Here is a 15,745-nt window from a genome sequence, read left to right as displayed (position 1 = left end):
TCCTTGGTCTTCTGTTAGGAAAGCAATTAGAAAGTCCAGTCCAAAACTATGTTCTGTTTTTTGTCTTTTACTTCTTTTAGGTTCATTCACAGCAGAACTAGAGGAAGTTAACAAAAGTTTATTTCTTGAAGAGGCTATGTCTGCTCTAGTAGTTTTAATCAATGAAAAAACTAGTTCAAAGAATTCTCATTTCTTACACAGTTCTATTTTTTCGTTCGGCTATGCCATTTTGTTGAGGTATATAAGGTGTAGAAGAATTTAGTGTTGTATTCTCCACCTCTATCAGATATAAGTCTCTTTTAATCTTCTTATCTAATTGATTTTCGACTTCAGCCTTAAATTTCAAAAACATTTCAGCAGCTTCATCTTTTGATTTTAATAGATAGATCCTAGTAAATCTAGAAAAATCATCAATAAAGGAGATATAATATTTTTTACCACCCTTGCTTAATGTGTTTATGAAATTAGCTAGATTTGAGTGAATTAATTCTAGTAATTTAGTACTTCTAGATGTGATAGGTTTAAAAGGTTTCTTTACGTATTTTGCCTTTACACAGACTCCACACTTAGAGCATCCATTTGTGTCAAAAATATTTATAAGATTCATAGTGTTCAACCTTTTAATAGAGGAATAGTTCACATGTGCTAATTTACCATGCCAAAATCAATGGATTTCATCAAATAAGCAGAACCAGAAGAAATTTTATTAATAGCAGTGGGAACAATGTTCAGGACAAATAAACCATCAGATAAGTATCTCTTTCCTACAAAGTCATTATTTTTAGTGATTATAACCTTATCAGATTCTAACATAATTTTCAAGCCAACTTTATTCAATAAACTACCAGAAACTAGATTTCTACATAAAGAACGCAAATATAATACATTATTCAAAGCAAGTGTTTTGCCAGAAGTAAGTTTAAGGAAGATCTTTCCTTTTACCCAAAGCTCCGGCGATTGTAGAGTTCTCCATGAAGACACACTCGTCATCTGTTGTGTCACGAAGTTCATGAAATAGGGCTTTGTTGGAGTAGAAATGCTGGATGCGCCAGTGTCTACTATCCAGTCTTCTTTGTTCTCCATCAGATTGGTTTCTACAACTACTGCAGCGATGATCTCGTCATTTTCGGCTAGGTTGACTTGTGGAGTAGATTTAGTGGTTGGTTTCTGGTTTGCTTTCTGTTGATCTTTTCTTTGGTAACATTGGTACACTTTGTGTCTTGGTTTCCCACAATAGTAGCATGGTATTTTGTTCTTTTGGATCTTACTGTCAGGTCCTTTGAATGTCTCGTGTTGATTGTTCTTTTGAAGGTTTTTTCCTTTATTATGGTGAAACCAGATTTTAGATCCAACAGACTCAACAGGTTGGCTTTAACTGAAAGAGAAGAGAGAGAAGTTTTCTTATCTTTCAGGCGATTTGCTTCTTTCATTCTCATATAGCTGATTAATTCTTGGAGGGTTAGATCCCTTTTCTTGTGTTTCAAATGGTTTCGATATTCACTCCAAGTAGGAGGGAATTTTTCAATTAGTATATTGGCTTGTAAAATCTCACAAATTTTATGCCCTCGCTCAGGACTTCAGTCACTAGGTTTTCGTATTCGTGGATTTGGTCCATTATAGGCTTCTCATCAATAATTGAAATTGAAGTCATTTACCGACAACGTACTTTTTTCTTCCAGCGTCATCACATTTGTGTCTTGCTTCTATTGTAATCCAAATTTCTTTGGCACTCCTATAGTTGATAAACAAGTCGAACAGAGAATTATTCATATGATTAAACAGGTGACCTCTCAACGTTTTATTGTCTCAATTGTATTTTTGTTTTGCCTCATCCTCAGATTTTGCGGTCGTCTCGTCCTCGGAGATTGCTGATGCAGTAATGGCAAGAGTGGAGATTTCTGCTGGAGTTTCCGGTGGATTTTGGAACATCACATAGTCTAAGTCCAATTGTTCGAAAAAGATGAGCAACTTTTGTGACCATCGTTTATAGTTGGTCCCGTCAAGTGGCTCTAACTTGGAGAGGTCAGGTAGTGTTTTAGCAATTGGAACAACCATTATAACAAGATTTTGCTTTTAACTGTTGGAAAATAAAAGACTGTGCTCAGATAGTATAAACCGTTTACTTCCCAAGGTTAACACAGATATAACTCTCTTACACGCGCACTCGTGGTAAAGGACTTGGAACAACGAACAAAATAACACTCATAAGAGGAAGGAGAGAAAGCAGAGTAGATAGAAGAGGTTCTCGGATTTTTGGTGCTTTCAAATGCATGGGGCTGAGGCTATTTATAGACGAGCAGCTCGGTTGCTTGAGGACTTTGGACTCTACACTAGCCACAAAAAATTGACTCCTTATTTACAAACGAATTTCTCATTTAACAAAAGCCAAAAATTTGGCTAATGAGGAGACTTGGTCAACTAAGAGTTCAAAAACATGAGAAATGAAGGATTTGACTGTAATTTTTCCAAAAAATATATATAACCGCATGTGCCCAGCCTGGATCGGGACGGAACGGACTGGCGCACGCATGTGGTGATTATTCCGAAATCCACCTGCCCACACTTCTCATTTCAAAGGTAGCAAGATGGTTTAATATATATAGAAGAAAAGTTGTTAATAATAAATATGGGACAAGAAATGTGCATTAGTCATTCCCAACAAATATAAATAATAACGATAATTGAAGATATAAAGAATGAGGTGATTAATGGAATAGCGAAACTCATAGACTGATAATTATCAGTCATTTGAAAAAGGGGGGGAAATGAAAGGGGATATTGAAGTATTTATAAAGATAAAATTAGAATATTTTAAATACAAAGCTGGGGAGTAGTACTCCTTATTTATGACTTTGTTAGAAATTCTAAGGAGGTAGTTTCCTTGGATAACTATTTTGTACATTTTAATATGAAAGAATTTGGGACTTCGAAAGGCAGGCATATAGGAAGAGCGAGGACTGGAGATAGAACTGAAATGAAAACGGACTTGTGTGGTGGAATTTTATTTCCCACTTTTTAGTCTTCCTTCCCTCCACTTAATGCACCTGAGTGAGTCTGAGCCTGAGCTTTGTTTCAGCAAATTTTTGTGCTCAGATGTCAGTATTTTTGCAGATTGTGCGCTGCTTTGGCGCGGTGTCGGTATCTTCTTCTTCTTCTTCTTCTCAATGTGGCTCTGCCCCTGTTCGCATATCTTGTTCAGTGCAGGAAGCACTTCCCTCTCAAATTAAGCCCCCGCCTCCTCCACCCACAACTCACCAGGATATGCGTATTAGCACCACCGAACCCGATTCCAGTTCCCGCTCAGGCATTAAGCTCCCCAGGCAGAGATACATATCAGTTTCCAAGTCTGGCCTACTGGATGCCATTATCTCCACCATGTTCCCCTCACCCCCGGAGGCCCTTCAATTTCTTTCACTTTCCCAGTAATTCTGCTTTTACTTTTTACATATAAATCTCCTACTTCTTATGGTAATATACATTGTACCAAACTACTTACGAGCTGTAAATTATGAATGTAACTTCAAGTTCTCTTCCTTAGAGGTTAAGTTGTGGACTTCTTTTATATCTGTTCGAGCTATTGCAGATGCTTGGATTCGATTCTTCACGCTGAGCATAAAACCATTTTAGAAGAAATGAGAGCTGACTTTGATGCTACTCTTTCCACAAAGAGCAACAGATTCAGTCCTGATGGTTTTCCATCATTGGCCAGAAAAGATGTGGCTAATCAGGAGTCCGGTGCTCCCCTGAATAACTCTAAGAGTGATGACAAGGAACAGGAAGACAAGGCTGACACTGAGATGCTAATGTCCTCTGATTTTACCAGGGACTTGAAACAACTTTTCGATTTTTCGTTTAAAACTGCCAAGAGAAGCCCTATCAAGAGGTCCAGGTATATTTCGGTGCACTATTGATTTATTAGAGAAACATAGACTACAATTCTCTGGTGGCTAGTTAGGCATATTTTTCCTGACATGGTACTTTTTCCTTTTGAATTACAATGTACATTACTTTCCTGCTTCTTCCATATTCACATAATATGCCTAAAGTACACTCCTGAAATCCTCCATACTCAGATGATATGAGAGTGCGATTGCACGGAGGTTATTGGATAAGCAAGTGCCAGATGAACCTTACCCAGTTTGTATACAAGTTACTAGGATAAATGTTTAAGCCTTGTCTATTAAAACTCCACAGAGTCCATCTTATCTGAAACACTTATTAATTCATCTCACAATGGAAAAGAATTTAAAAAATGTGTGTACTTCTGCACTTGGTTGCAAGTCTGCAGTTATGCATATATATGTAATGATACAGGCCAAACTAGAGCAATGGTCCTGATGGGAAAACTTCAGCTGAGTAAGGTTAGAGGTGTACTTTTGTACTTCTCTTTACTTAATGAAATTTACATTTACAGAAAAAAAAAGGTTAGAAGTTTATGAAGTTTTGCTGTTTCACCAAATCAGTGGTTTGAAGTTTCCATTTTGCATTTAGATACATATTTCCCATTAGTTATTGTTATTCAGTATGGAGAGTTATTTTATCAGCTAATGTACACGGTTCAAGCCACAAAGACTTGAACAGAAGCACCATTAGGTGTCAATACAAATCAAAGCCTTGCATTATTAGTCCTAGGGTTAGAATTCGAGACCTCGTGAATCAAAGAGAAGCAATAAATGAAGCAGCCTGCCACCAAGTTTGTTCTGTGATACTATCAAGAATATTAAACTTGTTTGTTTTTAAAATGGATATTTATGGTTTTAATTTCATTTACTTGACCAGAACGTTATAATTATCAAAGTAAACTTTAGATATAAAAATCTTGTTTCTTGTTTTCATGAAATAAAAGAAATCATATACTTTACATTTTTAAACAACTAATTTTCCTAATGCTTAATTCTGATCTTTGTAATACATTCCTTGGTAGGTGAAGTAATTACCAATTGACTGGCTCCAAGACATCTTGAATGTCTAGGCTTCATTAATAACACAGTGCCATGATTTTTATCAAAACTGTTAGTTTTTTGCTTTTTTTGGCTTGTAAATGTCATATATTGAGCAATTTGGATTGCCATTGTTATTAATCTGTTAAGATGATTGTACAAACAAATTACAGTGTTATGCGATTAAGTTACTTCTTCTAGTACTTACTGCAGTTGTTTGCCCAACCGAAAGTTTTCTTTTTCTCTGTTATCTCTGAGATATCTCATTTTCATCCGTTGAACTTTTCCTAGCAAATAATGGATATTTTCTGTTATGTAAGATTTTTGGTTATTTATTATGACAACTGTCAAGAGACTTTATTGTTTCCTGTTACCTTCTTCTCATTCTCCTATTTGTCCAACATTTGATTTATCATTAAGGTTTTTTGTAGAGTTGCCATCCCAGGCCGTTTTGAACGTGCTTTCATGAAACTGCTCTGTAATGCCGAGTTTGAAGAGTTGTCTCCTAGAGATTTGATGTTGACGTCAGCACTAAATACCGATTATCTCCTTACATTACCAATTTATATTGACTGGAAAAAAGCATCCGAGTCCAATGCAATTATATTCAGGTACAGAGTGAGTGCACTAATTACCACCTAGTGAATGATCAGATTGGTCTCATGATCGTATTTGGAACTTCATTCGCTGTGTTCTCCATGTACTTATTCACATTAGAGAATTTAATCTATTCCACAGACGAAGAAAATTACTAACCCAACAAAGGAGAATTTGTGATCCATTTACTATGGGGAAATAGATATTCTGTGCTTTAGAATTAAAATATGAACAAAGGAGAATCTTTGTATCATCTGACCCTTGGACCGAACCAATAGTATTTGCATCTTAACAATATTTTTCTTCTACTTTTCATGTAAAAAAAAGATAAATTTCCTTTTTCCCATTATAGTTCCAAATACTGCTGTGACTTTGTTGGTAGAGAAGAAACTATCATCTTTTTTTGCACAGGAAGAGTACTAAAAGCTGCACTTATACACAGCTCTATTAATTTTTTCTTCAATTTCCTGTTGGTTAGTTTCAATTTGGTTCCCTTAAATGCTGTCAAGAGAGAATCCTTTCATATTTCTTTTCATTTATTTCCAGTGCTCATGTTGGACTCATCTTTTGTAGACCTTGCTTGATGAATATTGGCAGGTCATTCACTCTTCCCACGTGATCATTTTTTATACAGGAGAGGATATGCAACTGAAAGGCAGAAGGGCTTGCTGATTGCTGAAAAATTGGATTACTTACAATCGAAGTTGTTGCAGAACTTTTTTGCTCTCATAGCCAAACCATTGGGGAAGTTTGGAGTCTGGTTAAATGAGGTAATTGGCATTAGATTTGATTTGAGTTTTCTGTTATAGCAGTCTAATGAGTCTTTGTGTATAGGTGACTGGTCAGAATAGTTTTGCTTTTGAAGCAAGTTGTTAGGCTAATATTATGTTTATGTGTTCTGAAAAATATGAGGTAATAAGGAAACAAAAAACAGGGGAATCGTAAGTGTGGTGGATTCATTTACATCAGGCAGTAGATAAATGCTATGCATAACTGGGATTGAGTTTGATTAGCATTTTCTCATATCTCCTTGTCAATTACTTGGTTTTGTTTCTTTGAACTCATATCTCATATCTTGTCCATCTTCTTGGAACTCATGTTGACTGTCTAGTTATTTGCCTGCATTTTGAGTTTGAAAACTGCAGGATGATTTAGCAATAAACGCATTTGTGCTTTATGTGTTTCGTCTTGAATTTTACTCTTTGTATTATTCATGGATTCGTCGAATTTTATGTCAGCATAGTGGTTATTCTTTTCCATAATGTAATTTCTGTTGTAACAACAATAGCCTCCAAGTAAATGAAAATTGTGTTGATTTAATGACCTGCTATTGCTGCCAGCTTTGTCTATTTGAGCGTGCAAATCTTCTGTTAAGTTGCTTGAACTCTTTGAAATTGTTCAATTTCAATCTCACATTATATGTAATACAACCAATTACTAACTGGTTATTCTAGCTCAATTACAAAGTAAATAACAAACTTTGTAATTTGTAGTCACAACTTCCAGGGAACAGACCAACAAGCATCTAAAGATGTGTGGTTATCACTTTACCTGGTGAAAATATGTTGGAACAGCTAATTCCAAATTACTAAACTCACAATTCCAACTTCTTTTTCATTCAATCACAATTACTTACTCTGTTGACATGCTCTATCTTTCTTTGAAACAGGTTTCCAAGAGTATCATGCAGAAACAAGATACAGAAGTTTTGGATAATAAATTAATGCTTTGGTTTAAGGAGTTGTCCCTTTCCCTGAAACCACAGTCCTATGATCAAATATCTGATAATATTAAAGGAGTTGACATCCTATCCAGTGATCGTCCAATTTGGGTGGCTGCACAGAAAGCAGTAACTCGTTATGAAGGACTTCTCTCAGAAGTTGGGCCTCGTGAGAGGCTCTTAAGGAAGTTTCTTGCATGGATTGGTCTAGTACCATCAATTCCTGAGCAAGTGTTTGACTTCAACTTGGATTGTACTGGTCTGGAATCCAATTTAAGGTTAGATGCTGATTTACTATTATCTCACTAAACTTTGCTTAGACAAACTCTTATATAGTTTGATATTTAGAGTGTGATGTAGATTAATCTGGGTATCGAGGTTAGTGGCCCCTTGGAATTGTTTGCATTATTGATGCAGGGGCTACCACCCAATTAGAGTTTCCGTAAAAGAGTTAGTTCTAGAGTATTTGATATCTGTACTTATTTTTGTCATAAATCAAATAAAATGTGTAATCAATCTGTTAGTTAACAGGAACCTCACTAACCTTTGCTTATGTGATTTTTATTAATTTTTCCTCAACTATTTCTTAGGATGGATCCTAAGGACTATAGTGTTATTTGTTAAAGCCCATCCTTTAGTAGGTTATTCAAGCCAGATGTCTGCATGTATTTGGCTTGAGATGTACTGTTTCAAAGTGTCAGCTGCTTCCTTAGATATGCTATAGTACTTGGTCGTGCTTAATTGTTTTGAAGGAAGTTAATCAGATTAGGAGTGAAGGCTTCTAGAATTTTCTTTGTAGATAATCAAAAGAGATGTTTTCATTTATGCAGCCCAAGTTTCTTGTCAAGAATATCACTTGGTGACATATGGAAACCTGCATCACCTAAATCTTGTGGGAATGACTTCAGGAAGATGTTAAGTATTGCCATTTCTATTCTTTTCTCACAATCTATTCTCCAGGTATGTGAATGTACCTAAGGTTTTACCTTTAAGTGCTTGTGTTAACGTCATTCCTCATGGCATCTGTTCATAATTAGTCCAATCATACAAACATCAACTTTCAGATTTATAATCCTGCGAGGCATGCAAATTGTTGCTATTAAAACTAAATTTGTCACAAGGAAGAAAACAAGAAATCCTCAACAAACACATGAATAAGCTATTAAAAATTGCTTGCTAATCTCTATGCAAGTCCTTCCGAGTAGACCCCTAAGCAAACTGCATAAATATCAAAATGACCTAAAATGTCTCTTGCAAAGTGCCCTTGAAGTTGGATAATGCAAGAAAACATGACATGAATTTTCCTTATGATATTCACAGATGACACACCATTTGGACGAAACACCTTATAAGGTCTCCTCATTTCCAACAAATCATTGCGTTTTGCCTCTCATGAACTAATGATCAAATGAAAGCCTTTATCTTGGATGGAAACAAAAAAGAAAAAGAAAAAGAGCATGAACTTTGCAAGAACCTTTAGGAGGATCATAACGTCCCTAACTCTGTCAGTTAGATCCTTAAAGAAATGAAAAATTCCTATGAGGATAACCTGTTTAAAAGGAAGAGTCCACAGCTTCATGAAGAAGTGAGGCTTTAAATTCATTAAGTTACCATATATTTGGCAGCAAAATGAAAAATTGTGAGGTTTGGAACTTCTAAAGTTAGTGGATGTAGTTGAAAATTAGAATTCTAGCTATCCTGAGCATTAGACTACAACGGATCTGGATTGCAATGATAGCACATGAGCATTTTGTGTCATGTTTCATTAAGTTGGAAAAAAGTGGAAACTTTTGGGTGGAACTAGGAGTGGGTTGTACTTTCTCAGTCAGAATTAATTTCCAAAGCTCTTTTGACATCAGAACTTTGACACACGAAAATGCTTCTTGCAAGTCAACAAAGATGTTACATCTACTTATTTTATTAAGTTATATTTGATCTCTTTGCTACAATTAATATGAAATAAAGAGGTTATTTGGGTAAATAACCATTCTATTCTTTGTGTAAGTACTTCTTTTTTTTTTATTTCTAATGATCACTTATGAGTTAAAAATACGGATCTTGCATCCAGGAGCCCTCATTCCAAGAATTGATCTTGTTCTATACCGAAGAAATTGAAGAGAGAGAAAGTATGGATCAAATTGAGGTGCCTTCATTGCAAATGAAAATCTATGAGAGGATTCCTATTCCAGATCTCCCGGTAGATGCTTCAGCACTGAAAGCTTCTGCTATGCAAATAATTTGTGTGGTGAATGATACTTTCTTTATTTTTTTAGGTTGTTTTTCCTCACAAGAAGCTGTCCTTTCGTATTCTTGACACGGTATGTGGAATATGAACTAACCTGACCCATAGCCTTCAAATCATTTTCTTCTCTGCTAAAAAATTAAGAGCATGATATAGTTCCAAATTTGGTATTTGCAATTTTGACTGAGACATTACAAGATGCCATACTTGATTTTTGAATCATTTTGATACCTTACATGGACTATGGTAGACATGGGATTGGTGAGTGAGTGAATCCATTCCTTTAGTTCTCGGGTAGTCATTTAACTACAGAATGTGAATCTTCCACTGTTCTTTCAATTATGATCTTATGCTTCTTACTTGAGGTCTATAACGTTTCTCATGGCCTGCAAAATATTTCCACCTTGTGGTCACCTTATATTACTGAAACAATATGCTCCCTCAGTCTTTCTCTATTTTTAGCAATCGGTTGGGAAAAGAAGACCTTCTGACAGTAACTTTCCACGAGATTCATTTTTCCCTTCTTCAGTCCATCTCTCAGGATGATATGTCTACTGAAAAAAGATCTTGATGATTCAAGTTTTGCATCTCTTTTTTCACAACTTCATCTTCTAAAGAAATTGCTGGACTGACTCTCTCAGGTGCCATTGTTGTGCCAATGACCTCTGTTTCAATTTTAATCATAATTGAAAGTAAAGAATGCTATGATAGAATAAAAAAGAGTAATTTAGTGGGAACCTCAATGCTCCTTCCATGTTTAAGTCATGTATCAGAAGAAGACCAAGTTGTAGGCATTGCTTTCATGAATCAGCAAAGAATTCCTAAATGATGACTTGAGATCAGTGTTTGGCATGCAGGATCTACTTTGTGACCTTTTGTTTTCATCCAAATGTTTCAGATTCTCAATAATGAACAAGAAAGAAGTTTGAAAATTAATGGGAAAGAATGAACAATATATTTGAACACCCTCCTGCTGAGAATATTATATGAAGGGAAATAGTAATGGACACGTTCTTTTGACAAATAAATGTCAAATCTTGAGGATCTGTCTGCACTTCCATTGATACTAAAAACTGAAATCTGTTATAAACAGAAGGAATCTATGTCTATGGCTGATTATAAATCTGACACTTTGTAGCTCCACAAGATGTTGACTGTTCACTGAATGCATATTCCAAAGTGATCAATGTGTTTAGCTATTCTATGCTTTAATCATATTTTTTTGTTTATTGAAGAAATTTTGCTTTACTTGTGAATTTAGTCACAAACTTGGATGCCTTTCTGCAGGTACGCCTGGATGTTGCGACAATATTGGGACTTTTGGCATACTTCTTCAGTTATAAATTTGAAGACATTTTATCTTCCCCGTATGTACTTGTATGTTCATATATGCTCGCATCAAAAAGTTATGCTCCATGATTGATTCTCAAGTTTTCCGGCATGAAAATATGATGTGGTTAACTTAGTTTTAGACTCATGGCTGATTCATGACATAAAGATGACTCATGCATGCTTAGTTGCAAATCTCATGGAACTTTTGGACCTCAGTTTTTTTGTATAGATTATCGTAAGGTCTATTAAATTAAAAGTAATCAATTTAGCAGGAAGCAGTGTAAGCTAGTGCCTCGGTGGAGAATCAGGAGACGATACACATTCCATAAAAACTTAGAGAACACTACTAGACCCTTCAACGCTGCACTAAAAGTACACTTCTCATAGTGGGGACAGTTCTGTGACTATGATTATTTTCAATAAGCTTCAAAAAACATAGTCACTTAAAACTTTATGTTTTTATTGCTGTTTAGACCATGACAGACTTTTTGTGTTTGTCAATTGATCACTAAGACTAGTCTATGAAATAATAGTAGAAAGTAAACTGTTGATATCCAAGAATCCCTTATGGCTCAACTTTTTGACAAGTTCCACCATATCTTGACTGTGGTGAATGAGAAACAGACAAATAATCATTACTCATGGCATTGAAGCATTCTATATCAGGATAATGGAGATGGAAGGTGAGTTTTAGTCTTAGACCTTTCAAGAGGACTAGGTTTTTGTGATCGAGGTTGCTGAAAGATGGGAAGCAGGACATAGGGATTTGAAAGTACAAGAAAGACTTGCGCTATCGTGAGCTATTGATATGATAGTTGTGAAGCAGCAGAAAAACAAGATATGTTGTATTCCACGTGGTGGATGCAACAAATGTAAAGGAAACCAGTTTCATTTTTACTTTTTTCAATGGACTGAACTTTAAAGGATATTTCAAAAGCATATTGCACATTTTGATTATAGAATAAACTTGCATCGTTACGTTAATGTGAAGAGTACCAATAATAGGAGATGAAACTTCCAATATTATACTAAAACTAAAAATTGCAAGTACTTAGAATTTTCTAATCATTTAATTAATCATTTTTTTAACTGAAAAATATTTATTTTTTGGTGACAATGGAATTCACAGGCATTATTTACTTTAGAGGAATTAATATATACATGTATATATTGCACCTACATATTTAATAGTAAAAATCTTAAAATTCTTGAGTGGCCGTGTATCTCCGGCACCAAACATGAAAGAGACTTCTCTTGTAGATAGGAAAGAAAAGTATCGATGCAGTTAATTGGAATTATAGGTAGACAGATATGTACAAGGATTAAGTTCAGGGTCTATAATTACAAGGCCAGCATGTTAAAGACCCGATATTTTTCATTTCTGTTGATATCTTACCATGTTATTTATGAGTTTGCATTTTACAGGACAGAGTGGTCCCAAGTTGGGAAGAAATCTTGTTGGACATAAAATGATTTGTAACCATGATGAGTTAGTATACCTAGTCGGTCCATTTGCATAAAGTTGCCCTAGAATTGTCTGTATTTCTTAGGGATAATTACGGGACACCTCTTCCAAATAGTCAAAATACAGAAACCATCACCCCTCTACTTTGAACAATTACACTAACACCGTCTATCATAAAAGCAGCCAGAGAGTGAAACAAGTCAAACGACTTACTTGTCCCTTCGTTTAGAGCCCAAAAGAGCAAAGAAGAAAGAACCCAAATGTGTAGATGTTTTTACCTCTATGTTTAAAATTTTGAAATACAAAAACTTTTTACACCTTTTAATTATTCTCCCTCTACAAAATATCTGCACTCTCTCTCTGATATCTATCTGTTTACATTTTATATATAGATATAAATTACATACACTGTACAAAACAAACACAATCACCTATATATTCATTCTACAGACAAGCGCGCATATATCTATATATACCACATGATGCACCCATATACAGATACATACGCGAAAAACACAGATGCAAAGACACACACAAACACACACACACACATATATATATATGCATTTATATTTTGTGGAGACCAAACACAGATACAGACATGCAGATTCATTCATGCACACACAGACATATGTATGCAGACATACATATACGAACACACAGGTATACACACTATATGCACAAAAAGATATAGTCCCACACCGCAAACCCACATAGAGAACACCGAATGGTGGAGGGGTTGAGGGGGGGGCATATCTGGAGAGATGGGGCAAAGGGTGATGGGGAAGAGATGGTAGGTTTGTAAATAGGTGGAGTTGGTTGATATCAGAAGTAAGAAGAAGAAGATGGATAGAAAGATAGGAGAGAGAAAAGGAAAATAAGTGAGAAAAATTCTACTTGAACTAAAACATAATAAAATAAGTGAGAAAAATGCATGTCTTGAATTCCTGAAGAAATTTAACTGAAATTTCATATATTATGACACTATTACATTTAGACTCCCTGCATTATGTAACAATATCAATCAACCCTCTCATATGGAAGGGGACTTTTGTTCAAAAACTTTTATTAAAGAATTGACCATGAATCAAATGGTAAACTGAATTTTTGGTACTCTGTGATGACATCAGCATTTCTGTAATCTAAAGCTGTTGGTGGATATTAATACAAAACAAACTTTAGCATCTGGAGATGTTAGTTTAATTATTCAGAGTAGAAGAGTAATGTCGTATTTTGACAACTTTGCAGGCGGGGTCGCATAATATTCCTATGTCTTGCCTCATGTTCTGTAGAGGATGGTAGTTTCCCTTTCATCACCATGATCTAGAGCAATACAATCATTTAGAGTCTGTACAATATCATAAGACATGCATTGCGGATGGATTTGTGTGTAATCCACTAATATTAATTAGTTTTCTCGAACTTCTTTCCTTTTTTTTCTCTTGTTCCTTTATTCAGATCCATGCAAAATTTAAAAAGTATGCTTTAACAAGCATTTAATGCATTGATTTATAAAGCCTTTACAGATGCCTATTGCAAGATATCCTATCAGTTTTTTTATAATTAATTTCTACTTTATTTTTTTCCTCACTATATCTTGCTTGGATTCATTCCTATGTTGTTTACTTTATAAATCACACAGTATTCTCATTGTACTTACACCTTAATAGGATTCTTGTTAACAAGTTCATTCTTGCTTAGGAATATCTAGCAAATGACACTTTCTTTCTAGTTAAGACAATGGAATAGAACTTATATTGACCGGCAAGGATGAAAAACCAGGTGAAAGAAAAAAATTATGTTGTTCCTCAGAATAAGAGGGCCATAATCAGTTTATGCCTATGCCTAACTTAAGATTCTTACAATCATTACCGAGATCTATACAGTTTGTAAAGTTGTTTGGCTTCTATTATTTGTGCAGATCTGCAATACTTTTAGATGCGATTGCAGCCAGCGCACTTGTGATATATGTGACTCGTGTACTTCTGGGCTACAAACAAACAACGGATAGATATCAAGTGAGCTGAGCACATTCCCTTCTCTTGCTTTTTGTTGTTTCAAGAAGAGTGTTTTGTTCCACCTTACCTATTTATAGATCTGTTTCAGCTTTTGGTCAATAGGACGCTTCACGAGAAAACCGTAGCTAGTGGCTTCGGTTCCATTCATTTTCTTCTTGATGCTTCTGAACAGCAGCAAGTGAGAAACCACAAGACTTCTAGTAATCTCTTATCTGGGTGTTGGTTCCCCTTACTTCACCCTTGGTGCAATACCTCATACTTTTCCTTTTGGCATTTCATGCAGTACAAAGAAGCCATTTTGGTATATGCAACCCTACTTAAAGCAGAGAATGACCAGGTTAATTTTTGGCCATTGTTCTTTGTGTTTTACTTAGTTTGTCTGCAGGCTTTAACATAAGAATTGTGCTTGTTACAGCTTTCAGCTGATAGTCCTTTTTGTTGAATAAGAAGGATTTCTGGTTGCATCGTTCAAGAATTCTGCTCAGAGGAAATATATTAAATTTGCATTTCTAATCTCAGTTCCATTTATAGGGCTCCAATGCCATTTGCTTCATCATTCTTTATTAACTTGAGTACTTTTTGTTTCTGTATACTGTTTACAATTCTAAATGAAATTACTCTAACCATCAGATATGCTGTCTACAAATGAGGCTAAAACAATGTTAATGCTATGCAATCAACTTATTGATCTCCCCTCCAACCTTCTGATGTTATTTCGTAGTGTGATACTAAGTTGGCAGTATTTGTTATCTTATTGGAAGTAGTCATACTGAGGAATAGCTTTTTCAGGATCCTCAAAAGGAATGTTAAATCCTTACAAGTTCCCTATTTTTAGTACCTAACCATAACTGTCTCACCAAAGAATTGCTTGAATGCAGGTGACAAGCACAAGAACTATTGGAGATAAATGTGAAACTTTTATTTACAATGTTTTCAAAGTAAAGGTAACCAAACAAACTTATTTAAATCTAACTTGGGCATTCATCTGCATTATCGTCATTCTATTAAGCTGTATGCAGATCGAAATGCCGGTTGACAAGGCCATAGACACACTGATGAGGCTCGGTCTTGTAATAAAAAAGGTGGTTGATGGGCAAATCATATTGCATGCTATGCCCTGTAGCAGGGCATGTATCATTCTCCGAGATCGTTGGAATAGTCTGATCAACTGATCAAGTTTGGCATCTCAGGGAACTGCAATCAATTATTGGTAGAGCAACCTTCGCGTTCCAACTCGTTCTGCTCCTTTTTCTCTTGAAACACCAAAAATTGAAAGGGATGGAGTGACCCAGGAAATTCAATATAGAATTCTGTATGACTAAACACAAACTACATACAAAGTATTTTAGCTGTGTATCCCAAATCTTTTGTAAATATGACTTCTGAGCATTGAATAGTTTTTTCTTTATTGTTTTATGGGAGTTTGTTTAT

General features: G+C 35.2%; 1 protein-coding gene across 10 annotated transcripts; it reads left to right on the top strand.

Moving 5' to 3' along the window:
* LOC105167185 lies at positions 2,973–15,745 on the top strand. 10 transcript variants are annotated; one of them, XR_002287393.1, is made up of 14 exons: positions 2,973–3,422; positions 3,584–3,889; positions 5,372–5,551; positions 6,172–6,307; positions 7,207–7,535; positions 8,088–8,217; positions 9,326–9,454; positions 9,531–9,575; positions 10,787–10,866; positions 14,218–14,314; positions 14,403–14,514; positions 14,598–14,651; positions 15,193–15,258; positions 15,334–15,402. XR_002287393.1 is itself a non-coding variant. In XM_011086798.2 (14 exons), the coding sequence occupies exons 1-14, from the start codon at positions 3,094–3,096 to the stop codon at positions 15,484–15,486; spliced, it is 2,124 nt and encodes a 707-aa protein (XP_011085100.1). In that variant the 5' UTR covers positions 2,973–3,093; the 3' UTR covers positions 15,487–15,745. The 10 variants fall into 10 exon arrangements, 6 of the variants coding, with proteins under 6 accessions (XP_011085100.1, XP_011085103.1, XP_011085101.1 ...); XM_011086798.2 differs by having other exon boundaries at positions 14,403–14,492; positions 15,334–15,745; XR_002287394.1 differs by lacking the exon at positions 15,334–15,402 and having other exon boundaries at positions 14,392–14,492.

The sequence above is a fragment of the Sesamum indicum genome, linkage group LG7 (genome assembly GCF_000512975.1).
Source record: "Sesamum indicum cultivar Zhongzhi No. 13 linkage group LG7, S_indicum_v1.0, whole genome shotgun sequence".
Classification (NCBI taxonomy): domain Eukaryota; kingdom Viridiplantae; phylum Streptophyta; class Magnoliopsida; order Lamiales; family Pedaliaceae; genus Sesamum; species Sesamum indicum.
The sequence above is the reverse complement of the archived record's forward strand: the minus strand, read 5'-3'. Positions and strand labels throughout refer to the sequence as shown.

Bases quoted from the DNA above. Each gene is read 5' to 3' on its own strand.
- LOC105167185 (XM_011086798.2), top strand. From the start codon at position 3,094: ATGTCAGTATTTTTGCAGATTGTGCGCTGCTTTGGCGCGGTGTCGGTA. The intron at 8,218-9,325 runs GTATGTGAATGT...TCTTGCATCCAG, and splicing joins TCTCACAATCTATTCTCCAG to GAGCCCTCATTCCAAGAATT. The intron at 15,259-15,333 runs GTAACCAAACAA...AGCTGTATGCAG, and splicing joins ACAATGTTTTCAAAGTAAAG to ATCGAAATGCCGGTTGACAA.